The 27,529-nt window shown below is 38.3% G+C and overlaps 1 protein-coding gene across 1 annotated transcript in view; it reads right to left on the bottom strand.

Annotated features, from left to right (window-relative positions):
- LOC136881808 (copine-8-like) overlaps positions 1–27,529 on the bottom strand; it is a 68,482-nt gene that overhangs the window by 17,650 nt on the left and 23,303 nt on the right. Inside the window, exons 5-8 of the mRNA XM_068229334.1 lie at positions 24,655–24,809; positions 14,064–14,364; positions 11,868–11,870; positions 4,174–4,303 (exon numbers count right to left, since the gene is read on the bottom strand). Coding sequence (XP_068085435.1) covers positions 4,174–4,303; positions 11,868–11,870; positions 14,064–14,364; positions 24,655–24,809 — 589 coding nt within the window. The remainder of the gene's footprint in view (positions 1–4,173; positions 4,304–11,867; positions 11,871–14,063; positions 14,365–24,654; positions 24,810–27,529) is intronic.

The raw sequence follows: 27,529 nt of genomic DNA, 5'->3' as shown, positions 1-27,529 counted from the left end.
AAGCAACCATAATCCCATTCATTAAGGAAGTGAAGTACCTAGGTATGACTCTGACTAAAATTCTTCACTGGTCTGCACTCGGTGCAAGTTATAAATTTCATATTGGGATCCATATTGAACTACGTATACAGTAAGCTCATGAAAGAATTATTTCGTAGAAGTCCAGATTTTCAATACAATTTATGGTTTATTAGAAATCAAAACTGATGTTACATAATGGAATAACAGGACATGTTTCACCTAGATATATTAGGCATCTCAGCCATGTTGTCTTAATATTATAAAATAGTTTACTAGTCCTTAGGCTATGCATAAAACACTATATAACACTAGTCCTTAGATTATGCTTAAAACACTATATAACACTAGTTAACTATTTTAATTTTAGCATTAAGACAACACGGCTGGAGATGCCCAATACTGTATCATCATCATCATCATCATCATCATCATCATCATCATCATCATTTCCCTTTATCCAGCTGTAGCTGGGTAGGGGCAAATATGGTTCCTCTCCACTTTCTTCGGTCTTTCCACCACTCCTCCTCCAACACTGTGTCCCAGTCCAGGTTTCTTTCTATAATGCTGCGTTGGATGGTATCCTTCCATCTCAATCGTGGTCGTCCACGGCCTCTCCTTCCTTGGATTTGCATTTCCATCACCTTTTTTGGCATTCTTTCTTCGCTCATTCGCTTTATGTGCCCAAACCATCTTAGTCGGCTCTTCTCTATTCTATCATTCATTTTTTCCACTCCAATTTCTTCCCGGATTTTCTCATTCCTTATTTTGTCTCGTCTACTCTTCTGTATCATACTCCTCAAGAATTTCATTTCGGCTGCCTGTATTCGACTCTCATCCTTCTTTGTCATTGTCCAAGTTTCTGCTCCGTAAGTTGTTATGGGTACGTAACACATCTTGTACATGGTATCCTTTGCTTCCATTGGCACATCTTTGTCCCATAACATGTTTCTTACACTATGATAGAAACAGCTTCCAGCTTGAATCCTCTTACTAATTTCAGCTTCCAGTCGAGCATTCTCCATTAATTCACTCCCCAGGTATTTAAACATTTCCACTACTTCCAGGGGCTTGTCTGCAAGTCTAATCTGACCTTTCCCTTCTTTCTCCCCTCTAGTCATAACAAGAGTTTTATTCTTTTCTACACTTATTTTCAATCCACATTCTTCAATCTTCCCATTCACCACATTCAACTGTTCTTGAACCTTCCTGTCGTCTTCTCCCCAAATCACAATATCATCTGCAAATAACATCATGTTAATTTCTCTTCCTCCATATGCTGCTTTTTCTGTTCTCATGATGTCATCCATTACTATTGTAAACAGGATTGGTGATAGAACACTTCCCTGTCTCAGCCCACTAGTTATTTTGAACCAACTTGTTCTGCCAACTTGTGTTTGCACGCAACTAAACATTCCTTATACAATGCCATGATCATTTTTTTTAATCCCTGTCCAATTCCTTTTTGCACCAGACTGTCCCAAACTTTCGTCCTAGGGACAGTCATATGCCTTTTCAATATCAATGAATGTCATCACCATATCATTCCCGTACTCCCAATGCTTTTCCATTAGTTGTCTCATAATGAAAATGGGCTCTATTGTTTACCTTCCACTTCTGAAACCAAACTGATTTTCCTGTATCTGATTCTCAACCCTCAACCTTATTCTACTGTATATCTAGGCAAAACGTGTCCCGTTATTCCATTATGTAACATCGGTTTTGATTTGTAATCAATCAAAGATTGTATTGAAAAGGTGGACTTTTATGAGATAGTTCTTTCATGAGCTTGGTCTGCATACATAAGAAATACATGTAAAAAGATGCACATGATGCTACACCCTAATTTATGTGGTTGAGTGTAAAACAGGGCCGTGAGCTCTAACTTTGCTTCTGCTTAAATAAATAAATAAATAAATGAATAAATGAATAAATGAATAAATAAATAAATAAATAAATACCGCTATGCCTTTCAGCGTTCACTCTACAAGCCTCTGTGAATTTAATAATATTTTAATTATTATTCTTTCAGATGTAAATAAGGACATAAATTAACATTTAGAGATTAATTTAATAGATTACATTAGTTAGGAAATTTCCAGTAAAATCTGCAACAAATGACATAGTAAATAGGAAAGGTGAAACTAAGAGAAATTGTTGTAACAATTTTCAAAATTCATATATACTTGTTATATTATACCATTGTACCATAGTCCAAGGATCAATTAATGTTTGGCACCGCTGAAGAAGAGAGCGGTGGCTCTCGAAACATGTACGTGTACGGAAATTAAATAAAATAAAATGTATAAGTATTGACAAGGTGGTGAAAATATTTTACAGAAATTTGAATTTATTAAACGTCGCCACAATCCCCTATTTGCAACTAGTGCTGTGGCCTCATTTGGTTCTATACCTCTTATCTTTAAATCGTTAGAAACTGAGTCTAACCATTTACAACTTGGTCACCCTCTACTTCTCTTACCCTCCATAACAGAGTCCATTATTCTCCAAGGTAACCTATCCTCCTCCATTCACCTCACATGACCCCACCTCCGAAGCTGGTTTATGTGTACAGCTTCATCCATCAAGTTCATTCCTAACTTAGCCTTTATCTCCTCATTCTGAGTAACCTCCTGCCATTATTCCCACCTGTTTGTACCAGCAATCATTCTTGCTACGTTCATGTCTGTTACTTCTAACTTACGAATAAGATATTTTGAATCCACGTAGCTTTTGCTCCCGTAAAGCAAAGTTGGTCTGAAAACAGACCGATGAAGATAGTTTTGTCCAGGAGCTGACTTCCTTCTTACACAATACTGTTGATCGCAACTGCAGGCTCACTGCATTAGCTTTACTGCACCTTGATTCAATCTCACTATATTACCATCCTGGGAGAAAAACATCCTAAATACTTCAAATTATCTACCTGTTCCAGCTTTGTATCACCAATCTGACATTCAATTCTGTTGAATTTCTTACCTACTGACATCAATTTAAGCCCCCCATACACTATCCAACCCGGTACGTCAGTTCTTCCAACTTGGTTGGATGGAAGACCGGGTTGGACAACGGTTCGATAGTGTGTGGTGGCGAGCGAACCGCACCGTACTGGGTTGGACGGACCTCAGGTTTTCCACCCCGGCCGTAAACACGCGCCAACCTGGGAGCAACAAATGTTCGGCACACCAAGTCGGACAGTGTGTGTGCGCATCAAACTGGTTTGAGCCGGACCTGAGGTGCGCGGCAGACAATCAAGTGATTCACTTCAGTTGTTGATCTCACAGTCGACGTGTCAAGTCACAGTGGTCTGTGTTTACATTTATTTCGTTGTTTTTGTTAACACTACATTATGCACGAGGTAGTGAATGAAGAAATGCCACCAGATAATATTGTGTCAAAACAATCGAAGAAAATGAAGGCTGGAGATGCAGATAAGACGATGGTGTTGAAATTTATGAACCCTGCGTTTTTGAGAGATTTTATAGAAACCTACAGAAACGCTCCCTGTTTATGGCAGATATCGTCAAAGGAGTACCATAACAAACAAAAGAGGAATTTGGCTATGCAAGAGCTACTAGAATTCACAAAAAATACAATTCCTGAGGCCACTTTGGGTTTTGTAAAGAAAAGAATAGAAAACATTCGGAGATGGTTCAGAAGAGAACTTGCCAAAGTACAATCAGTAGCAATCAGTACAATTTATTACTCACAAATTAAAACAGACAAAGTGATAATGTGTATGTGACTCTACAAAGGTTGATTCGATACTGGTACGACAGTGTGTGGGAATGCGACGCACCAGACTTTTGTTAAACAAACAGCTGACATACGAGGTTGGGGCCTTGAGTGGCAAACCTTGTTCGGCCTGGTTTGTTGGACCGGGTTGGATAGTGTATAGGGGGCTTTAGTCTTCTCTTCCTGTCTCGAAATGTGTTCTCTCATGTGGTGTTGATATCTGTTGTAATCGTTTGATGTAACGAGTAGTTTCATTTAAAAACTCCCACATCCAATGGCCAGGATTTGAACAGCAGCTATGTTGATGAGAAGCTGGCTGCAATGCCACTAAGTTACCATCTCCCCAATTCCTACATACGATATGCAAAATTTTATCGAAGTCAATACATGAAAAAGGATTTCTATGTTTTAGACACTGACCTGTAAAATCGATACCGATGGTACAGTTGAGGGAGGTGCCACCCATAATGTAGTCAAGGAAGGAGTACACCTTCTTGTACTCATACCGAACCAGACGAACCTCACCGGAATTTGTATACAATGGCTCATTCTGGAAAGTAGAATGAAATATTTATACACACCGAGAAGAGAACAACAAGTATGACAACAAACTTAACGTTAGAACTGCTTAGTAATGCATCTACAATAGAATCAGTTATTTCAGAAACTGCACATATCGATTTTTAGTAAAAAAATTAATTTGATGGTAATATACAGGGTGTATCATAACTATCTCGACAAAAAGTCAGGGATGCTCTTTGAAAATTTTTTTTCTTTTTTGAGAAAGTGAGGTTTCTGTGTTGCTTATGGGCGCAAGATTTAAATTGACAAAGTTGCCATATTTTCTATGCCATAGTACAAGCCACTTCCATGTTTCAGGGAAGAGAAGGGGAGGTAGGGGAAGTGGGGTGTATGATGGAGACAGAGATAATGCTCTGTGCGTATACACAAGTTTCCTCATTCGACTCGCAGAGGGTTGTCCTTGTCTCTTACAGGCAATATCTAACAGTTCGTTTTATTAAACAGCTGTATTACAAGAACACACTGTAATTAAGACATACTTGGCAGTCAAGGAATGCACCAGATCGTTTATCCTCTCATCTGTTGGTCACAGTAACAGTAACGTTCTTTATTACTTAACATTTAACATGCTCAAAGATGCAAAACTGCCACCCCACGATTTTGTAATCCTTCACTCACAACATTGTAAATGGAGTGAAATACCGAATGAACAAAACAATATGCAGAAAGGTTTGATTACAGCAGATGTTCAATATGCGCCCCTCCTCCTCTTACTTCTGTGCACAGTTCACAACGGTGTAGTAGTGACCTTCGGACTCTGTTCACGATGTGCAGTGTGTCATGATCGACCTGGAAAGCTACCTGTTTTCTTGGTACAAGTTCATCTTCTCTTTCTACGGGGCTCGCATGGTAGTCTATTTGTGAGGAACAAACTGTACACTGCCTACTGGGGCTGAGAAGTGACTATGCGAAACGAGCGAGAAACTTGTGCATTTGCACCGAGTAATTACCTCTGTCTCCCAGTTCCCCTCCGTTCCCTTCCCTTCTCTTCTCTGACACACAGCAATAGATAACAGCTGCCTCTCTGGCATAGCAAATACAGGAAGTTTGCCGATTTGAATTGTGCGCTCAGACGTAACAAAGTACCCTCTTTTCCTGGAGAAGAAAAATATTCTCTGCCAATCCAATTGCACCATTGTTCTTAACATAACATGAAAAGCATCCCTGATTTTGTTTGTCAGTATAGTTATCTATATATATGTAAAAGAAGAGTTTTGTCTATACATTGCTCAGAATTTAAAAAGAATTGTATTTATGTATCGGTAATGTCCACAGTAACAAGGAAATGCACTTTTTTATTTTTTGTAATTTCTGTCTGTCTGTTTGTATATATGTATGTACACGCATCACGAGGAAACAGCTCAAGAGAATTTAATGAAAATCAGTACGTAAAGTCGGAAAATAAGTCGCTACAATCTAGGCCATAAATCATTTTATTCTTGCTGAGTAAAATGGCAGTTTAGGGGAAAGCCTCAAATTTAATTCTCATATATTTATGTTAATACTGGTCCTATTGATAAATGCTACATAACTAATGTTACATAGTATTAAATTTCCGATCATTTATGTCTTATACATTTTTACCGTACTGGCTATGATAACAGAGATATTCATGAATTTGGATTTTTGTTGCTAAGTCTATATCAGCGCCGAGTCACGAGAAAATGGGTGAACAGATTTTAATGAAAATCGGTACGTAAAGTCGGGGAATAAGAAACTACAGTTTAGACTATAGATAATTTTATAAGTTTCTCTAATATTACAGAGTCAGAAGAAAACTGAATGTGAACACCTACAATATAGAAAGCCCATAAAATTTATCAATGGTTAGATTACATTGTCCATTGTTTGTTGTGATGTGCTTTATGTCTTCTGTTGTCACTCTACTCCGATAGATGGGATTAGTGCTGCGTACCGAGTACAACAGCCTGCCTGAATATTGACAGGAAGTAGCTGGGGAGTTAGATCTCTCTCTCTCTTCTTTAGCATGCCATTCCTCTGGTTCATAAATTTTCTGATACTACTGGTACATAACACACTGCTTCATCATAGCATTCGAGCTATTCAATCCCTACTCTGAGGCACTCATTGGAATGAGCAGTGTGCACATTTAACGGAATAATGGCAGAGGAGTGTTAGTTGCTGTCTGCAGCCTGATCATTTCAGCACTGGAACTTTGGACTGTTAAATCATCAGCATAGTACTGTTCATTAAAAGTGAGAAAATGTGAGGTTTTTCATTTGATCGAGTATTTTGTATGATGACGTTGCTTTTAATCGCTACATTCCTACTGGCGTCATTGTAATGTCCTATGTTGACTTCAGTTGGGAGAACCACAAAGACAGTTTTTCTGAGAATTCCGTAGCGAAGCATGGGTACTTCAGCTAGTATATATATATTACTCACATGTTTTAGAGATAAAATGCAGTATCAGTGACTTACCACTGTGAATCTTTTTATCTTTATATCTTTTCTCTATGCAAGCTTTTATTACCTTATTTTTGGAAGCTACATTGTACGTACTGAGTTAAAGCTTTTTCTGATTTTCAGTTCAATGACTGGGTCGAGTATTTCAGGCGGTCAAGTGGAGATGAGAATCGGAGATGCTGTATTCGCTTTCAGGGGATTTGAAGAAATACTGCCATCATGAATGACTTTTTAAGGTACAGTCAAAGGTTCCACCTTTACAATACTAATTTTTGTTTTGTTTAATTAGCAATTAACAAGTGTTAGGACATGTTTCATTCTTCTTATTGGACATCATCAGCCAAAAATACTTGTAAGCTGGTAACAAATACACATTAAAATACGATTTGGGTTACCAAATGCGTCAAGTAAAAAATGCATGATAAAATTCGAAGAATGTTCTTAAAATGCATTGAATTCATTTTATGCTATATATCATGAATGATTCATTAAAAAAACTGAGCATCCCATGAGAGTACCTGAATTCCATTACACTCTCTGGAATGCCATCTCATAAACTCATACTCATCAGAAATATTGACTTTAGTTCAGGTTTTGTTAATGATACCCATATGACACATGGTTTAATGGCAAACATAGTTAAATCAGAAATTCATGCAGGGCTTGGAAGAGACAATATCATTCTCATACCAAGTATGTATGAAGGGCGTACTATACTGTTTTACACTTTATTTTTTCTATCCAAATGAAGTACATTACACATCAGTTGTTATGTCCGCCTTCTCAACATAATCTCCTTGTAACTGTATGCACTTTTGCCATCGATGTATCAGTCTCTCCAGACCTTCATGCAACCATTCTTTCGGAGTGCTGCATACCCATGCCTTGACAGCTGTGTTCATTTCTGCAAAATCTGCAAAACGGCAACAACGCAGAGGTTTCTTCATATTCCCGAACAGGTGATAATCACTTGGTGCCAAGTCGGGAGAGTATAGTGGGTGTGGCAGCACCGTGAATCTCATTTGATCAATCATCACCAGTCACAAGCCTAGCCATGAAGTCGGCTGGATCTTGATCATGGCATTGTGAAAGTTCTCTGCACACATCCACACGCCTCTGCTTTTCGTCTACAGACAAGAGTCTAGGCACCCACGTGGCTGACACCTTTCCCAACAGTAAGTGGCCGAGCACGATCCGCTACAGGGTGTTTCGGCTAATTCCCGTGGCTGCCTCCATTTCCGTAAATGTGATGCATTTATTTCCTTGGATGGCCTGTTCGACCCGGGTAATGTTGGCTGGTGTTGACACTGTCACATTCCTTCCTGAACTGGTTCCCTTGTTCACTGATGTGCACCCTATTTTCCAACCCTCCACCCAGTTGTAAACTGTTTTCCATGATGGCGCATGTTCTCCACAGACTGCCACCAAGTGCCTATGAATTTCTGCAGTGGTCAAGCCTTCTTTCCATGGGAACGAAGTTGTATAATGCTGTCCCTGACGGTTGCTTTCCATGTTGTCTGCTCCTATGCTGACAGTGTTGTTATGAAATGGCTATGATGAGTGCATTCGTTGGCCCCTCTGTGTGTGTTGCTACCAAACAGTGGAACAAAACACTAGATACACGTTGCTATCTTCAAAAGTGAAATGTGAACTATACCCTGATGTACAAAAAATAAAATGTAAACAATATAGTTCGAACGCTACTGTCGGCAACGCTGAATATGGTTTTCCGTGGTTTCCCATTTTCACACCAGGCAAATGCTGGGGCTGTACCTTAATTAAGGCCACCGCCACTTCCTTCCTACTCCTTGCCGTTTCCTGTCCCATCATCACCATAAAACCTATCTGTGTTGGTGCGACGTAAAGCCAATTGTAAAAAAAATAAAAAAAATAAAATACTCTATACCGGCGCATAGCCTACTCCTGTCGAATAGCACCAAGGAGTCTGTTCAAAGCTTAACGTCCCCATCCGATGGACGAATGACCATATGTCATAGGCCCCCCACTTCATACGAACACTGAGAAGAGATTTGTAATTGAATCCAGGCTTTTGGCAAACAATCTAATGATTAGAAATTGTACTGCATACCTCCTACCTTGCCCGCCAACATTCTGATGGGAAAATTTTGCTTTGACCAGTGGGGCTCAAACTGGCTAACTACAGCTGATGCCTTAACAATCATGGCCACAAGACAGACTCCTTCTTGTACTATGTATAAAGCTGATATCAACCAACCCAACATGCCATTCTGTTGGGCAGAGTTGCAGTTCCCTTTAAGACTAGTATTTGCAGTGACCATACATAAAACTCAAAACCAGACTTTAAGGAAAATTGGAATCTATCTTTCTAAGCTTGTTTTCACGCAGTCAAAGGCTCCTACAGCTGTATTGGTATAGCAGTAACAAAACAACTAAGGCCAATATAGTGATACAACAGATACAATGAACGTCATATGCACAGAAATACTGTTGGAGAAGATGTAACTACCTAGGCTGCCTTGTTGACTATTGGAGAACAAGTTTTAACCTTAGCCAAAGGCTACATGTGTTTATCCAGGACTCGCCTGGTCCCGCAAGACCAAAAGACGTCTTTATCCAGAATTTTAAATTAGGTGCTTTTGCGATCATTTTAGATTATGTTTGTAATATTAGCCGATAGATGTCAGGAGAACAAGAGAAGTGGTTGAACAAGTGGAGTGATGAATTGTAAGAGGATGTTAATGGTAATAAGAAAATGTTATATGGGATGATGAAGAATAGAAAAAGAGATAAAGAACACTCCAAATACCTAAGAGATGATAATGAAAATCTGATCACTGAAGATGAGATCAAAGAGACTTGGAGGACTTACTTTGATGAATTACTAAATGTGAATTGCATACAGCCTACACAAAAAGACAGTACCAGCACTACCTCCTGCAAGTCTGCCTCTGACAACAGGTTAGAATTAACATGGAATGATGTAGAATATGCCTGGAAATACATCAAAACTGGAAAATCAGCAGGGGCTGATGAAATTAATGGAGAAATGATCAAGGCAATGGGCATTTCTGGAAAACATTGGATCTACAGACTCTTTCGTAAGATCTGGAAAGAAGGGGACATACCAATCGATTGGAAAACAGGCATCATAATTCCAATCTTCAAGAAAGGAGACAGAAAGAAATGTTCGAACTATAGAGGCATCACTTTAACATCTCAAGTTGGTAAACTTTATGAAAGAATTATAGAGCGTAAAATCAGACCCCTTATTGAAGAGAACCTCTTCGAAGAACAGTATGGATTTAGGAAGGGAAGATCAACAACTGATTTAATCTTTACAGTCCGTCAGTTAATGGAAAAATACTATGAACACAACTGAGATTTGTGGTTAGCCTTTCTGGATATCAAGAAAGCATTTGATGCAGTGAATAGAGAGAAGGTGTGGGAAGCACTGAAGAAAATTGGAATACAGGATGACATGATACACCGGATCAAGAATTTGTATGAAGATACCCGAAGTAAAGTCAAAACACCTGTAGGAATGACTGAAACCTTTGATATAAAATCTGGGTTAAGACAGGGTGGTGTTCTGTCTCCTCTTCTTTTCATCACTGTGATGAACGAGATTCAGAGAAAAGTTCACCAAACCATTGGAGGTAAGAAAATGAAAGTTATATTGTTCGCGGATGATATATGCTTGTGGGGAGACTCTAAAGAAGATCTTCAAGGACAAATAAACTCCTGGGCAGAATCTGCTAAAGAATATGGACTCATCTTCAGCCAAGAGAAAAGTGAGGTTATGGTCATGAAGAGATACGGGCAGCCAATGGGACACATTGAAATGGAGGGGAAACAGCTACAGATGAACCATCAATTCAAATATCTTGGAAGTGTTATCTCTGATACTGGTTCTATAGATAACGAAATTTCCCACAGAATTCAGGCAGGTAGCAACTTTTACAAAATAGTTAAAGACATAATATGGAACAAGAAAATACCAACAAAATGTAAGAGAGTCATATATGAAACTTATTACGTACCAATCCTGACCTATGGTTGCGAAACATGGACCATGAGAAACAAAGATGTTAGTAGAATCCAGGCAGCAGAAATGAAATTTGTCCGTAGCATGATCAGCAAAACATGGAGGGACAGAGTCTGTAATGAGGAAATCCACAAGCAGGCTCAAGTTGTAAGACTGCAGGACAAAATAACAGTGCAGCGACTGAGATGGTATGGACATATGCGACGCATGGATGATAACAGATTACCAAAAAAAATGTACGATCTAAAACTTGAAGACAAAAGACCAAGAGGGTGACCAAGACTCAGGTACAAGGACATGGTGAAGATTGACATTCAACAGAGAGGACATACTTTGGAAAGCACTGAAGAAGGAGAGAAGTTCAGGGACTGCAACTGGTGGAGAAGCCTCGTTTGCCGACCCATCGCTTAAGATGGAACGACGTGGGATATGTATGTATGTATGTATGTATGTATGTATGTATGTATGTATGTATGTATGTATGTATGTATGTATGTATGTATGTATGTATGTATGTATGTGCCAGGAGCAAATATACAGGACCCTTGCTTAGGTTTAACACAGGGATATGGAATGAAAGAGAAGGAAGGTTTTGCTGCTAAACATGATTTACATGGTGCTGTTCTTTTCAGCAGTTTGTTGACATTGCAAATGTTCATGTTTTAGCTATTGCAGACATTATGTTCCCAAAAAAAATACAAAATGAGTGTGAAATAGAGTCATAATTACTTGATGGTATTGATTAACATTAAAAAATGAATGATAATGGGTGAAAAAAGTGAAATTGATGAAAGTGAGTGTGAGAACAACATAAGTGACAGGACAGATTCAGACTATGAGTACCTAGGTATTATTGGTGGGATTCATCATCATAATTTTTTTTTACAGTTCCAGTTTCCCAGGTACTGTTGGCAAGCCTCTTCCATTCTGTCTTATTGAGATACATTCTGTTGTTAATGACGCCCTCCAGTGTCCTTCCCTGATGTGCAATTGGTATGAAGATTGGTATGAAGTACTGATTGAACATCACCAGCTTTAATTTTGTTAGTACCTGGGGATCCCAGAGGAGTGTTCGTACCTGCTGGTAAAAGTGACAGCTCTTCTGCACTCTATTTGCCACCTCCTTTATGGCTAGTGTATCTCAAGATATTACACTGTCGAGGTATGTAAAGTTTTACACACTTTCTAGTGGATGATTCCCTAGCATGATGTTCACTGGTCGTCCCTCTCTGTTTATTGCCATCACTACCGTTTTTGGCTTGCTTATCTTGAGATTGAACTTCTGGAACTTAACCTTCCATTCATTGAGTCTCAACTGTACTTGTTTCTCATTTTTCTCCCCAGATCATAACATCATCAGCGAAACCCATTGCATTTAGTTCACCAGAGATTTTCTTGATGTTCTTCATTATGTCATCCATGATGGTGATAAACAATAATGGAGACAGTGCACTCCACTTTCGGTCTTGAACCAGGATGAATGTCCGACCCCCAATTGCACACAACTGGTACAGTGCTCATACAGCATCCAAATTTTCATCACCAGTCCTTCCTTTTTTTTTTTTTTTTCTCAGGCATTTCCATATCTTCTCTCTTGCAATGCTGTCATATGCCTTCTCAATATCAAGGAAAACCATGGTGGGATTAATTGTCAGAATTTGACAGAAAATCAAGGATAGTGATGAGGAAAGCATGGAATGGAATAAGGACACAAATCAAGATCCAGAACTGCAAACAATTCTAGTTTACAACAGAATTATACTTCAGCATCAATTTGAAGGTGTTCATTGACTGGAGGCTAAAAGCACTCAGGGGTTCTCTTTTGATACTCAGACACCCCTTGTATTCATCAGACTGAAACTTACAGTACAATTTACTGTTATTTTTTAATGAAATTGTTTTAGTGTATTCTTCGTCTTAGACAGTCTCCAACTGGAGGAAGATTTTGAAAAAAAAAAAAAATTAAAGTGATAATGTTTTATGAAGTAGACAATAAAATTAATTAAACAAAGTTTTGTGGATGTAAAATAAATATAGTCTTTTGTGACATTATTCAGAAAAAATGTGGCCTTTTGCCACTTTTGCACAAAAACAGGCAGCTGAGTATTTCTTTCAGAATAAATGGATACCTGCAATATATTCTGATGAAATTAGGTATGAATGGCTTATTTATGCTTAACTGCTTATATTTTAGGGAGTGTTTGTTAACAATAGAAATAAAATCACGAAAATATAATTATGCTCACAACCAAAAATGTAATCCGCTTGGCAAGGATTAATAAAATGGTTTCTTACTACATCAAAAGATGTTTAAATACTCTCAATTTCCCCTGATTCCCCTACAAGCCACTAGTTCTTATATACAGTTGAAACTGGTTAAGATGTCTCTCTCTAGTGTGTTTCCCTGGTTATTACTGTATTATTCCGAAGTCCCATGCCATGTCCTATTAAACACATGCTAAAGAAAACCTGGGTAGCACATTTATGTTATTCTTTAGTACTTTCATAACTCCCACCACAAGAAATTTAAATTAGCATTCCCAGCCACGTTGCGCGCACGACGGACCGGCGATAACTGGCATGGGAAGGATTTGGTAGAGAACTTAATTTCATGGTTCCAGAGTGCGTGTACACTTCGACCTACAGCTGTAAGGAATGTCAGTCCCAAGCAAGCCTTATTCTCTTTGCGACTGATGTGTTGATGTTTAATTTTACGTTCGTAAAAGTGAGTAGTGTAATAACATACATAAATTAGGCCTACTGTACTTACGCATAGTGGTTTGCAGGACATACAGTTATGGAGAAGAAGAAAGCTAGACATATTATAGATGATGAAAAATTGAAGAGTATTGAGAAAGTGGATGCTAATCCAAGCTTGAAACGTGTGCAAGTCATCCAGATGTTGGACTTCCCTATGACAACTTTAAGCATAATTGTAAGCAATGTGTATAGTTCGCATTTCTAAGAATATTTTTCCTTAATGTTTTACTGTGTTGGTGTTCTTAAAATGTATTATTCTGTTATTTATTTGTTATTTATTTAATTACCTAATTAGGATTTAAACACTCATTTCTTGTTTTCATTGTAATTATTTTTACGTTCAAACTTTCAAACCTTAAATTTAACACTGAAATTGTTTTTCATTTTTTAACACATGCCCCCTTTATGAATTTTTTCCGGTCCCCACAAAAATGTCCTGACCAGTTTTGGCTGTAAACAACTAGGATGTAATATCACCAACATTGATCAAGGAAAGGAATGTGAAGATGCTTACCCGTTTCTCTGGATGTATACACTGGAAGAGTGTAGAAGGGCCAGGACCTGTACTCAGCTGTTCTAACGTTACAAAGAACTCTCCGATCAGAGTGTGGTTCCCACTGCGGCTCCAGTCATACACCATGCACTTGATGGAGCGCTGCATATCGCCTCCGCACAGTGACCGGATTGGAACGGAGAAGGGCATCCAGTTAGGGTTGAGGGTCCATTTGATGACCTCAGTGCGGTGGACCAACACATAAGAGCCGTCCTCTCCAACCTTGTGCAGCTCCAGGAATGGATCTGATCGAAGATAGAAACTGACACAGTTTAAGATTAATACCTCACCTTTTAGAGGCAAAGCAAGCAAGATAGCTCGTGGCGACTGATAATTTTGTGGTTACACTGTCGGAAGTGTATTTTCCACAACTGTTATTTTCTCAAAAATTGTTTAACGAGACATAACCTCCGAATTATTATCTGCAACTCAAATGACGCTCAACAGACAATTACAGTGCACCTGTACAATTATAATAATTCATGTTTGTATGTGGTGAACCTAGAGAAAGGTTATATAGGAAGCCTATACATATACTGAATCTCTCTGTCTACTCCCTTCCAGTTTGAGCTTTATTCCTCCCTTCGGGCAACCACGCTTCTGAAAAGGCAAATATCTCAAAGTTTTCCACAAGCTCAAACACTTCCTAATTCCCCAGTTTACTTAATAAGCTTTCTTCTTCTTCTTCTTCTTCTTCTTCTTCTTCTTCTTCTTCTATGACCACATAGGATCACTTTAGTCAGTCCATTGTTCAGGTCCCTTTGAAGGGATTGTTCGGGCTTTGTGGCCTTCCCAGTACTTCTTCAGACGCTCCGATCTTCGTGCCCTTTCCTCGGTTGAAAATGTGCGTGTTGTGGGTTTGTTTTGCGTAAGGGTAAAGCGGAGGTTTGTATTCTTGAGTTTTGTATTCAATTTTATCTTACTTGTGGTGTCTTCTGTTGTAAGGCCTATTTCCTTCAGATCCTCTCTTACTTCCCTGATCCATGTACCTCCTGTTGTGGTATTTTTTGAGACGAGATTGTACTGCACTAGTTGTTTCAGAAGTCTCGAATCGTGCATCCTCATGATATGTCCAAAGAATCCCAGTCTCCTCTTACACATAGTATCTGTAATGGGATCTAGCTCTTTGTACGTGACTTTGTTTGGTATTATCCGCCATAGTCCATCTTCCTGGTATTTTTTGTTGATGCAGGTTCTTGCAATCTTCCTTTCAGTTTTCTGAAGTCTGTCAGTCTTTGATTGTTTATTCAGATGAAAAAGTGTTTCTGCTGCATATGAAGCTTCCAGTTTTATAACTGTGTTGTAGTGTTTTATTTTTGCATTTGTTGATAGACATTTCTTTTTATAGATGCCCCAAATGACTCTTGATATTTCACCCCTAAACTTCATTTTGATTTGGTGTTAGTGAGAGTCAGTTTTATCATGTTTATTAATTTGGGATTTAGTCCAGGGTGTCTTAAAATTTTAAACAGGGATTCTCTATGGATGCCTTTTTGATTAACAATGCCAATTCTCAGTACTACTTATTTCATTTTTCTGTTATCAATAACACTTCCTGTTTTACTTCGTGTTTTTATTCTTTTATCAGTTTGGACTATACTTCCATGAGGAGAGCTATAAATTCCCCCTAGCATCTTTCCCTCCCAATTATTTCCTTTTCCATCTATAAGATCCCCCTCTTTAGTCCATATGTCTTTCAAGTTCTGTCTTTGTTTCTTTTTCTTATGATCTTCTATTTTGCTACTGGTTTTTACAGCTACCAGTGTACTACAGGTGCTAGCCTCCACTTCAACATCAGGTGTTAAGTATTTACTCAAAGGCTGCCCGCTCGGCACTGGTGACAACCCTCATTCTCGGTAGCTGTAAGCAAACTCGTCGGCACTGCTCCGTGTTTCTTGTGCATCATCATTCCTTCTTCCATGATGTGCTGGTCCTGCACTCCCTTCTCACGCCAAGGTTTCCGGATGGGATGACGAGTAGTTCTTTCTCTAACCATCGCCTATGATGAACAATTTCTTGCCTTATGAATGCTGTAAGACCCTCTCTTCTTGTTCTACCCAGGTGGAATCTAAGAACTCTTATCTCCTTTCTCTCTCCAACTCCCAAGTTTCTCTGGATCCAAACTTCCATCCCTTTTAAATTGTTGGCATTCCAGAGAATTTGATAGGCTTTCATCCCAGATGCCAATTGCACCTTAATCGGCCTATTCTCTTGGGTCCTTCCTATTCTCTGCACACCATCCACATCGGATTCTGTGCAATTTACCTTTACTTCTGCCGTAAGCACTTCCAACACAGAAGATGATAATGCCAATTTACCTTCACCCGTATCCTCTTTACTCCCATATATGAACAGGCATCTGCTACGTTCAGTCCCACAGTCATTAATTAATTAATTAATTAATTAATTAATTAATTAATTCATTTATTTGTTCAGTTCATGCATATTGTCTGTAAACATATGGAGGAGAACTCTGTATTGACTTATAATAATTGTATTTATCATATTACTTTTATTGCAGAAGGTTGATTGGGATGTCTGATGATGAGTTTGAAGACTGCTGGTGGTGTTGTCATCAACCAGAGCATGTCAAAATAGGGAGTGATGATTACGTCAGTACTGAGACCGTGACATTAGCTGCAACAATGCCGAAGCGGATTGACCCTTACTGGGGGGGCTACATTACAGCTCTTTCCGATGCTAAATATAGTTGTTCTGCAATTCAAGGTTTGTGCAAGAAGCTTTGGTATTAAAGAACAGGATCAGTACTGTATTGAATAATAAAGGCAAAGGCCTACTGGGCTTAATTCCAGAGGGGAAGAAGAGGCAAATCCATGACCAGCCACTAGCCATACACCAGAAGTGGTGAGGACTATCGCACATAAGTTGAGGATGTCTGTCTCAACAGTTAACACCATACTCAACAAAGACCTGCAATTAGAAAAGCGGCATAAGTGCCGAGTTCACAAGCTGTTGCCTCGTCACATTTCAGAACGTCACAGTAACTCGAGAAAGCTGTATGAGTGCTATGTGGCAGGGGACAGATAGAAAAATGTGACATTAGACGAGGCATTTGTATACCTTAGTGATTGTAACAAATCCCGCTCGATTTACTACCACCCTAGAGACAAAAGAAAAATGATCAAACATTGTGTAAAGAATGCCAGGAAAGTTTTCCAAGAGGTTTCATGATCATCGCTGGATACTGCTATATTGGCAAGTTAATAATTTGCCGTCACTAATAATGTGAAGGTGAACTCTACATACTATCAGCAAGAGGTTTTTTAACACCCAAACTTATGATGAAGATACTTACTACAAGACTGATGCAACTGGTAGATGAGAAAATTCCGGAAGAACAATTTGGCTTCCGTAAGCAGAGATCGACGTTGCAAGCTGTCAACTACTGGCTAGACATAATCCAGGACACTTTAAGATTTTCTAAACAGAAGGTATACGTAGTCGTCATAGACTTCACTAAAGCTTTCGACCAAATCAATAGAAGCATACTAGTGAGAAAACTCACAGAAATGATTGGTCTGGAACACCACTACATCATAAGATTGATTAAGGATATTCTACATAACAACCAGGTAGAAATAGATAGCAGCTTAACCAGATCTGACCCTATTGATCAAACAAACGGAGTACTCCAAGGTGACCCCCTAAGCCCTCTTCTATTTAACGTCACTACTGCAGATGTAGTACATTTCTTACATCCTCAGAAAGTAAAAGTCGTTCTATATGCTGATGATATGGTCTTGACCTCAAAATCAAAAGAGGATCTGCAGGAAAACTTGAATCAATTAGCAATATGGGCCCAAACAACGATCTTGAAATAAACCTTAAGAAAACAATGACAATGATCTTTAGAAAGGGCAGAAGAACAGCCAAGGATGACATTCTTCATCTCAGAGATGAGCCATTGATTCAAACCTGTCACTTCAAATACCTAGGAATTACTCTTCAGATACAAGGGAAAATATTCACACGTCATGTGAAAGATAAGGTTGTGTGTGCTGTCAGATCAATGAATGACATTAGTCATCTCAGGGACATGTCTCTGCAATCGGCAATGAGACTCTTTAAAGCGAAAATTACACCTATCGCAACATATGGGTTGGATATAATATGGGATAATTGAAGCAAAAGTAATCTGAGAGACTTAGAGAAAGTGAAAGCTATATTTTTAAAGAAACTGCTTTGCCTATCGAAATACACACCTTCGAGATTGACAGATGAACTAGCAGGAGAACCTTTCTTTATTGAAGAACTTCGGCTGGATCACCAACTACTGTCCACAAGACAGTACAGCGAGGTACTACAAGAACTACTAGCAAAAAAAAGAAGATGATCCCAATTGATTTCTACTCCACAACGGCCATGACGTCAACAGAATGGAAGGGCACTGCCTATGAACTGACACACACAGTGACCCATTTCGCGGTGCATGGTTTTCACCATAGGATTTGTGAAACAGAGGTGTTCCATGTGTCCACACTACAGTGCATTTGTAAATTATGTAAAAAGATATGTGATAGATATCACGCTCTTGTGTGTTCTAAGAGGTTGTCATCAATAACACAATTATGTAAATAGTTTTATGTAATGCACATTATGCGTACTTATTCCTTAATAATAATAACACCCATTTACAACAGATATCTCAGCACTGTATGGGAGGATGAAAAATCAGGTATGGGTACATCAAGATGAAGCATCCAGCCACACCTCTTGTTCAACTCATCTCTTCCTAGGGAGAACAGGGATGGAAACTGGAATTCATGCAATTCATTTTACTGACATTCCGGTGAAGGCAACCGATGGGTCCTGCGTAGACTTCTGTGCATTTGGACTCCTAAAAAAGGCCTTAGGAAATAGAAGTCCACACACTACTAATGGCCTCTGGAAAGCCTGTCAGGAGGAGTGGGATAAGATAGACATGCTACTTCTGCGAAAAAATCTACTGCAATGGAAATTACGTTGTTGGGCTATAACTGGAAATGCTGGCAATAAAGCAACGTAGCGGTGGCAACTCCGCAACCACAGCCTATTGTTCGTGTTTCACTCTGGCAAGTCCATTTGAAACCCGGGCAAAATTATAACTTACTTGAAGCCCTCCTGCCTTGTCATCTCTCTAAGAAGCTCGAGCTTACACCACTCCTGTACTTCTTGGAAGATAGTGTGAAGTATTGATAGAACATCACCAACTTTGCGTTCCTTGGTACTTCAGTTTTCCTAAGGAGTGTTTTTACTTGTTGGCAAAGTGAGAGCTCTTCTGCACTCTATTTTTGAGTCTCAACTGTACCTGTTCCTCAGTATCTTCCCAGATCATGTTACATCAGTGAAAACCATTGCATTAAGTTCATTGAAGATTTTCTTGATATTCTTCATTATATAAATTGAAAAATTAGTATATTTGTTCCACCTAGTCAATATTCATAAGTTTATTTACAATTCAGTGTTGTAAAAGCATCCTATTAAAATTGCAGGACCTATTTTGGCCGCATTAGGCCATCTTCAGCTGTCTAGAGTCAAGTTAAAATTAATAAACTAAAAGTTACAAACACGGATAAAATTCACACTCATACGGTATATGGCTTATACAAATTAAAAAGTACATGTTGAATCATCATCAGATGAAGAAGTCCCTAGACGTAACGGGATGAAGTTAGAAAATGACGATGATGTAATTAAAAGTTTCTTCTCTCCCTAAAATTAATTTCATACAAAAATAATGTCAGTTGATTCAATAAAATTGTTGTTTCACTTAATATAAAAAACTTTAAAAATATTATGAATTCACAAATGTAGATCAAAATGATTCATTGTCAGCCAGACTATTGAGTAGGAATCAACTGTGGTCCAGTTATGTTGTGCGATATGAAATCTAGAAGGAAAATTGAAAAATACTAAGATGAATATTAAAATTAGGGAAGTATTGACTTAGGTGGAACAAATATACTAATTTTTAAATTTGTATAATATAATTGTCAATATGGATCCAAAATTAAATTTCATTCTTCATTATGTCATCCGTGATGATGATACACAATAATGGGAATAGTGCACTGACTTGATGGTCTGGAACCAGGATGAATGTCCATCATCAAATTGCACATGGCTGGTACAGTGCCCATACAACATCTGAACTTTCCTCACCAGTCCCCCTGGCACATTCCTCTTTCTCAGGAACACATATTTTCTCTCTTGCAATGTTGTTATATGCCTTCTCAATATCCAGGGGAAGCATGAACAGATCGTTGCCTTTTTCCCAATATTTCTCCACTAAAATACAGACAAAAATCTCCGTAGCTAGGTGGCAGCGCGCCAACATCTCGCTGCTGGGTTGTGTGGTTCAAATCTGGTCACTCCATGTGAGATTTGTGCTGGACAAAGTGGAATTGATTATTTTAACCATGATGGTTCAGTCTTGTCCGTATTGACTTGCATTCAATTTCTATGAAACATATTTTTGCCTTGTTACCTCCCGTACATGTTTCAAGAGCTCAACTGCTCTCTTCGTCAGTGGTTCAAAACACAAACAAAAATCCTTGGACTTGACACATTTGTACAATACAGTCATCAACAAAACAAATTATACATAAATCTTGAAATTGTTAAAATATCTCTTTTGTGTCCAAACTGTTCACTTATACTTACTATGTCATTTAGTTAAAAAAAAAAAAAAAAAGAATAATTTTCAAATCATAAAATGAATAAAACCTGTTAAGTTGGTCACTATATACTAAAATGAGGGGGCATGCACAGGAGCAAGGACATGTTTGTTTGGTTCAGACAAGTGTTATTTTGTTTTAATTTTAACAAATTTAGTACCAGCTGAAACTGAAGACTTGACATTTAAAAATGGCTTGCATGGTCAGATGAGATTAAAAGGAGAAATTTTGGTTTATATGAAAGGTCTTGAAATTTAGCAATGTAAATAAGGATTTAAGGAAAGGAGAAGTTTTCAAGAACAGAGCAGACAGCCTTTTAAATTTTAGTATGTAATGACTAACATAATAATAGGTCCGGCTCCACGGCTAAATGGTTAGCGTGCTGGCCTTTGGTTACAGGGGTCCCAGGTTTGATTCCCAGCAGGGTCGGGAATTTTGACCATAATTGGTTAATTCCCCTGACATGGGGACTGGGTGTGTGTGTGTGTGTCGTCTTCATCATTTCATCCTCATCACAACACGCAGGTCACCTACAGGCGTCAAATCAAAAGACCTGCACTTGGCAAGCCAAAGTTCTCGGACACCTCCCGGCATTAAAAGCCATACGCCATTTCATTTTCACTAACATAATAGGTTTTATTAATTTTGTGATATGAAAATTATTGTATTTTTAAAAGTTTTTACTAAATGACATAGTAAGTATAAGTGAACAGTTTAGACACAAAAGAGAGATTTTAACGATTTCAAGATTTTTGTATAATTTGTTTTGTTGATGACTGTATTGTACAAATGTGTCAAGTCCAAGGATTTTTGTTTGATGTTTTTCACTGCTGAGGAAGAGAGCAGCTGAGCTCTCGAAATATGTACAGGAGGTAATTATAATAAAATGTGAAGTATTGACAAGGAGGAAGAGTGTTTCATAGAAATTGGACAAAGCAGAGGTGGGACAGGTTTTTCTCCAGATACTTTAGTTTTCCCTGTCATCTTTCATTCCAGCAACACTCTCCAATATCATTTCATATCACCTGTCAGTCATTTATCATTGCCCCAGAGGAGCGGGATAGGCTTCAGCAGGCAGCACAAATGCTATCCTCGCCACCATTCATTTCAGTTTTGATCCTGTCGAATGACTGGAAACAAGCTGAGGATTTTCATTTTAATATACAGACACTGAAGATTAGGTTTTGAGCTGTGATGGCTTGGAATTACATTAGTAGACAAATAAGCTTGAGTGGACTTTTTAAATGTAGGAAATGTCGCAAAATGAAGATAAAATTGGATTTCAAGAGGACAAATGGAGCAAATATTCATTTTATAGGAAGGGGAATAAGGGATTAGAATAAATTTTAAGGGAGATGCTTGATAAATTTCTAACTCCGTTGAAATTATTTAAGAACAGACTTAACAAACTGACAGGGAATTTGCCTCCTGGGCAACAGCCCTAAATGCATATCAGTGTTGATTGATTGATTGATTGATAGATTGATTTACTAAATACAGTTAAACCTGCTTTATACGTAATTTACTATATACAGTTAAACCTGCTTTATACGTAACTCTGTTCTACGTAATTCGTATTTGTACGTAATTTCCTTTAGGTCCTGGCAAAATGTAATTTAAAAGCGTGTTAATTAAATCTTATTTATACGTAATCCGTTTATACGTAATTCACGGTTATACGTATAAAGTGCCAGTGAAATATAACAGTTTTGCGTAACTATAATGAGAATGTGCTTTTTAAAAAGAAACTACTGTATTTACGAAGTTTCCTCTTTGTCGGCGTAGGCGGAATTAGAGCGATCGGGCTTCGGTGCTGAAACAGAACAGAGAGTTTCGCCGAGTGACATTGTTGACCCTTACTTACTGGCGGGTTAACAAAGACGAGCCCCCTTCGCTCCTCCTCTACCTTCGTCAACATGCTGCCAAAGATTAAGGTACATTGTAAGCAAAATAGTTGGTTTCCGTGCGTAAACAAAAGAAAATACAGTAAATTTTGTTTGAATATGAGAATTTCTTTCGTGGGAACAACGGAGAATAAAATGTCCACGATACCGGTATCTGGTGTTTACTGTTGAACAGTAGTTTCGTCATTCAGTTGCTTTTGATTAGCCATGGAGAACAGAAAAGGGAAAAGTTATACAAGAAGTGGATGCTAATCCACACAAAACAAAAACTGAAATCATTTCAGACTTACGCATTGCTTATACCACACTGTGTACAGTCATCAGTAAAAGAAACGCTATTTTGGATGAGTTCTTAAAACTGGGTTCAAAATCAGCAAAGCGCAGCCGTCAGCAAGAAGGATAGTACGTAGATTTGGAGAAAGCACTTTTTACATAGTTCCAGCAAAAGCGGGCTGCAGCTCTACCAATTAGTGCAGATATGCTGAAGGCAAAGGCAATAGATTTAGCTAAAATGATGAGTATCACTGCTGCTTTCAAGGCTTCATTGGGATGGTTGCAAGGATTTAAATATCGTCATGGAATTACAGGGAGAACAATTTGCGGTGACTCAAAATCTGCAGGCGACGTCACGGTGCAACACTGGAAAGAGGTTCTGCCAGGTATCGTAAGCGATTATCAGCATCCAAACATCTACAACTGTGATGAGACCGGCCTATTCTACAATCTCCTTCCTAATACGACGTTAGCTGAAAAAGGTGACTCATGCCATGGAGGGAAGAAAAGTAAAATTTGTGTAACAGTACTTCTCGCCACCAATGCAGGTGGATCTGACAAACTTCCTCCACTTGTGATAAGAAAATCGAAGAATCTGAGGTGTTTTAAGGGTGTGAAAACAAAACCTAAGGAAGTTGAATCCAATGGAACAGTGGTTGAAAAACTGGACATTAAAATGAAAAAGAAACAGCAGAAGATCCTTCATCTTATGGATCGATGTGCAGTACATCCACCTCAAATCGTTATGGAGATTGTCTGAATGGAATTTTTCCCTCCTAACTGTACCAATGTTCTACAACCACTTGATTTGGGCATCATTGCAAATTTCAAAGTGCATTATAGAAAAATGCTGGTTCAACATTTAATAACACTGAGTGATGCAGGAAATGAACCTCTCTCCATTAATTTACTACAAGCCATGAACTTTATTTCGGCTGCCTGGAAGCAGGTGTCATCCTCCACAATCAGCAACTGTTCCTGCAAAACTGGTGTCTTACGAGAAGAGGCTGCCTCTAATTATGATTATGGGGACGGAGTTTTGTCTGGTAATGAGCTAACGCTACCGGTGGGTGTATAAAAAATAGAATTCGATACTTTTGTGCATTTTGATGACAATCTGGCTGTATGTGGAGAACTACCGGATGAAGAGATTATTGCTGATGTATGCCAACAACGCGGCGATGATGGACCAGCTGCAAGCGATAGTGACATTGGAGATGGAGATAACGACTTGAATCTTGACACCTGAACTGAGTGAAGTGTTAAGTGCAATCGAAGTGTGTAGGCGTTACATCGATGCGAAAAGTTGTAGTGAAAATGCTTTGAATGCATTACGAAGTTTGCTAAAGGGGGTTTATATTCTTAATGCAAGAAAAGTGAAACAAGCCAAACTATCTGATTTCTTTAAGGCCGGGCCAAGTTCAAAATACTATTTTCTGTCTTAATGCATTTATTATTTGCAAGGATTTACATATGTAGGCCTATTTCATTGGTTTTTCAGTAAATATATGATGTATTGCGTAAGTCTGATTTCTAAGTAATTCTGAGTTACAAGTAGTTTTTTCTCTTCCCCTTGATATACGTATAAGTCAGGTTCAACTGTAACATGCAACATCCTTATTTTATTTACCTCTTTGATGTTTCAGTTAATGAAATACTGTAATTATTGAAAAGGTATGAACATTTTTGAAAACTTACAAGCCAAACCAGTCCTTTCTATCGAGTCCACGACCACAGAACTGTAACGTAACCTCGTCCTTCACCGCTGCCAACTCTTCAACGCTCACTATTAGTTCACCTCTGTTATACGTGTTGCCTTGCAGTGGAAGTGTCAGCTTTCCATTGGAAACAATCTAGAACAAAAATCAATTTCATCCTTTATAATTTTATTATTTGTCAGTTCTCCAGTGTAAGTGTAGCACATTTGCCTCTTATCTGGAGGCTGCAGGTTTGTTTTACCTGGACCTGAGGACTGGTTTAAGGTCCACTCAACCTATATGATTACAATTAAGGAGTTATCTGATGATGAGTTGAGGTCCAGATGTAGAAAGCCAAGAATAACAGTCAAGAGGATCCATCATGCTTACGACGTGTCACCTCGTAATCTGCAGGCTGAATAATAATAATAATAATAATAATAATAATAATAATAATAATAATAATAATAATAATAATAATAATAATAATAATAATAATAATCTTAGGACCAAAATGCAGAAATGGATGAAAAATAAAATCATATGAAATCTGTCAAATTACAGAAAAAGTCACAGATACCATGAGAAAAATGGCAATTACAATTTTATATTCATTTATCTTTGCAGTAAAAATGTTGACAGAAAAGTACTGGGAATACAGAAGAAATCTTGTGATTGCATTTGTGGACATTGAAAAATCATATGATTGTTTTCCTTGAAACAAGATATGAGATTGTCTGGAAGAAATAAAGGTGCCAAAGTACTTAATTGACAAAGTCGAGATGCTATACCAGAAGTGCTACAGCTGTGTCCAGATGGGCAACCGACGATCAAAGTGGTTTGAAACAAAGAGAGGTGTCCAATAAGGAAGTGCCCTATCACCACTCCTGTTCATAATAGTAATGGACAAGGTCATAAAATCTATCAAGAAAATGGACAGTGAACCAAATGCCCTGGTATTTGCTGATGATGTGCTTTTGTGGGGAGAGACAGAAGCTGAACTTCAGAAGAAACTTAACGAATGGAACAATACATTCAAAAATTTTGGACTGAAGATGAACAAAACAAAGACAGTGGAAATTACCGTCAATAGGGAAGGAAAAAGCTCAAATATGTTTCTGGAAGGAGTAAAAATCGAATCAGCTTCCCACTTCAAGTACCTCGGAAGCACAATCTCGAAAGGCAACACTGTTAGACAGGAAATAATCAGCAGGACACAGAAAGCATCAAACTTCTACAATCAAGTCAGAAATCTTCTCTGGGACTGCAAAATACCACAACAAGCAAAAACAATCATGTACCACATTTACTTTGTACCAATCCTCATGTACGGTTTAGAGACATGTACCCTACTAAACAAAGACTTCAGTAGAATCCAAGCAACTGAAATGAGATTCATTAGAATGATGAACCAAACTACCCACCAGAAAGTACAAGATCAGAATTGAAGTGAATAGGAAAGTAGCTGGTATTGAGGTTCCTATTATCAGTGTCATAAAGAAACGCAGACTTCAGTGGTATGGGCACATAATGAGAATGAACAGGGAAAGACCTGCCAGAAAATATTTTGACCTTAATCTCATAGGAAGAAGACCACAGGGAAGACCAAGAAAACGCTGGATAGAGACTGTAAAGATCAGATGTGGAGGAGAGGTGACACAAATGGGAGGATGTAATGGAACAGAAGATATATGAAGACAGAAGGAGATGGCGAGCGCTTGTACACCACACCCAGGAAACTGGAGTTGGGAAATGATGATGATGATTCACTGATATAGAATTGATAATAACAGGCTCAGAAAGAAAAATTTAAACTTAGCTTTATCAATGAAAAATCACAATAATTGTTTAAAAGAAATCAGTGAAGACCTAAATGAAATTGGCATTAATGAAGAAACCATGAGGATAGATTAAAATTCAGAACCTTAATTCACAAAGACAAATTTTCTGTAAAGCCCACCCAACTAAATAGAGGATGGACTGAACAACATGAAAAGGAACATAGCAAGAGGATGAATAGATACTGGGACGTGAAGAAGAAGAAACTAAATAGTGTTAATAAGTTCAAAGTGCTCCTTAATTGGGCATCATCATTATCATCATCCTTTAACAGCCTCCAGTTGCCCAGGTTTGGTACAACAGCACTCTCCATCTTTGTCTATCCAGGTACATTTCTTCCTTCTCAGCTTGGTGCCATTCAGCTCCTCTTCCTGTACTTGACTGATCCACCATTTCCTTCATCTGCCTCTAGGTCTTTTGACTTCCAGTTCCTCTTCTTGCTGTTCCATAATGAATCAAAAAAATAAATAATAATTGTTTGGTGACATTTATATGTAAACAAAATTTACCCATTGACAGTTAGGGACAGATTTGCACCTTCTTATATATCATCTTACATCTATAATGTATTTGTGACTTACTACTTTATGGCCAACAATATGGCCACTTGTTTTCTTGTTGAATAAGATTTCACTACATCAACCCTTCCACAATACAAAATTAACTTCACGTCCAACAACATAGCTCTTGATTTAGTATAACTGTTAAATTAATAAGTGCCGTTCACAAACCCAGAGCGTAATCTTGCAAGTGATGAAGAAGGAGGAGCAGGAAGGGTATCAACCATATAGAAAAAAAAAAAAAAAAATCAGGATACATCTGGCTCCGGATGGTAGCACACTGTTATAGGGCCACTACCTAGAGTTACTAGGTGAAGCTGGTTAGGGGTCTTACTGGTGGAAGAGGAAGCCATTGTATTTCCAAATGGCGCAGAGATTAGAAGAGCCTAGGGCAGGGATGGCAAACCTTTTCTGACTAGTGTACCATCGGTTATTTTCCTTTAAAATCATCATTTGACTAGATTAAAGTATTGGAAT

This window comes from Anabrus simplex, chromosome 10, assembly GCF_040414725.1.
Source record: "Anabrus simplex isolate iqAnaSimp1 chromosome 10, ASM4041472v1, whole genome shotgun sequence".
Lineage (NCBI taxonomy): Eukaryota > Metazoa > Arthropoda > Insecta > Orthoptera > Tettigoniidae > Anabrus > Anabrus simplex.
The sequence above is the reverse complement of the archived record's forward strand: the minus strand, read 5'-3'. Positions and strand labels throughout refer to the sequence as shown.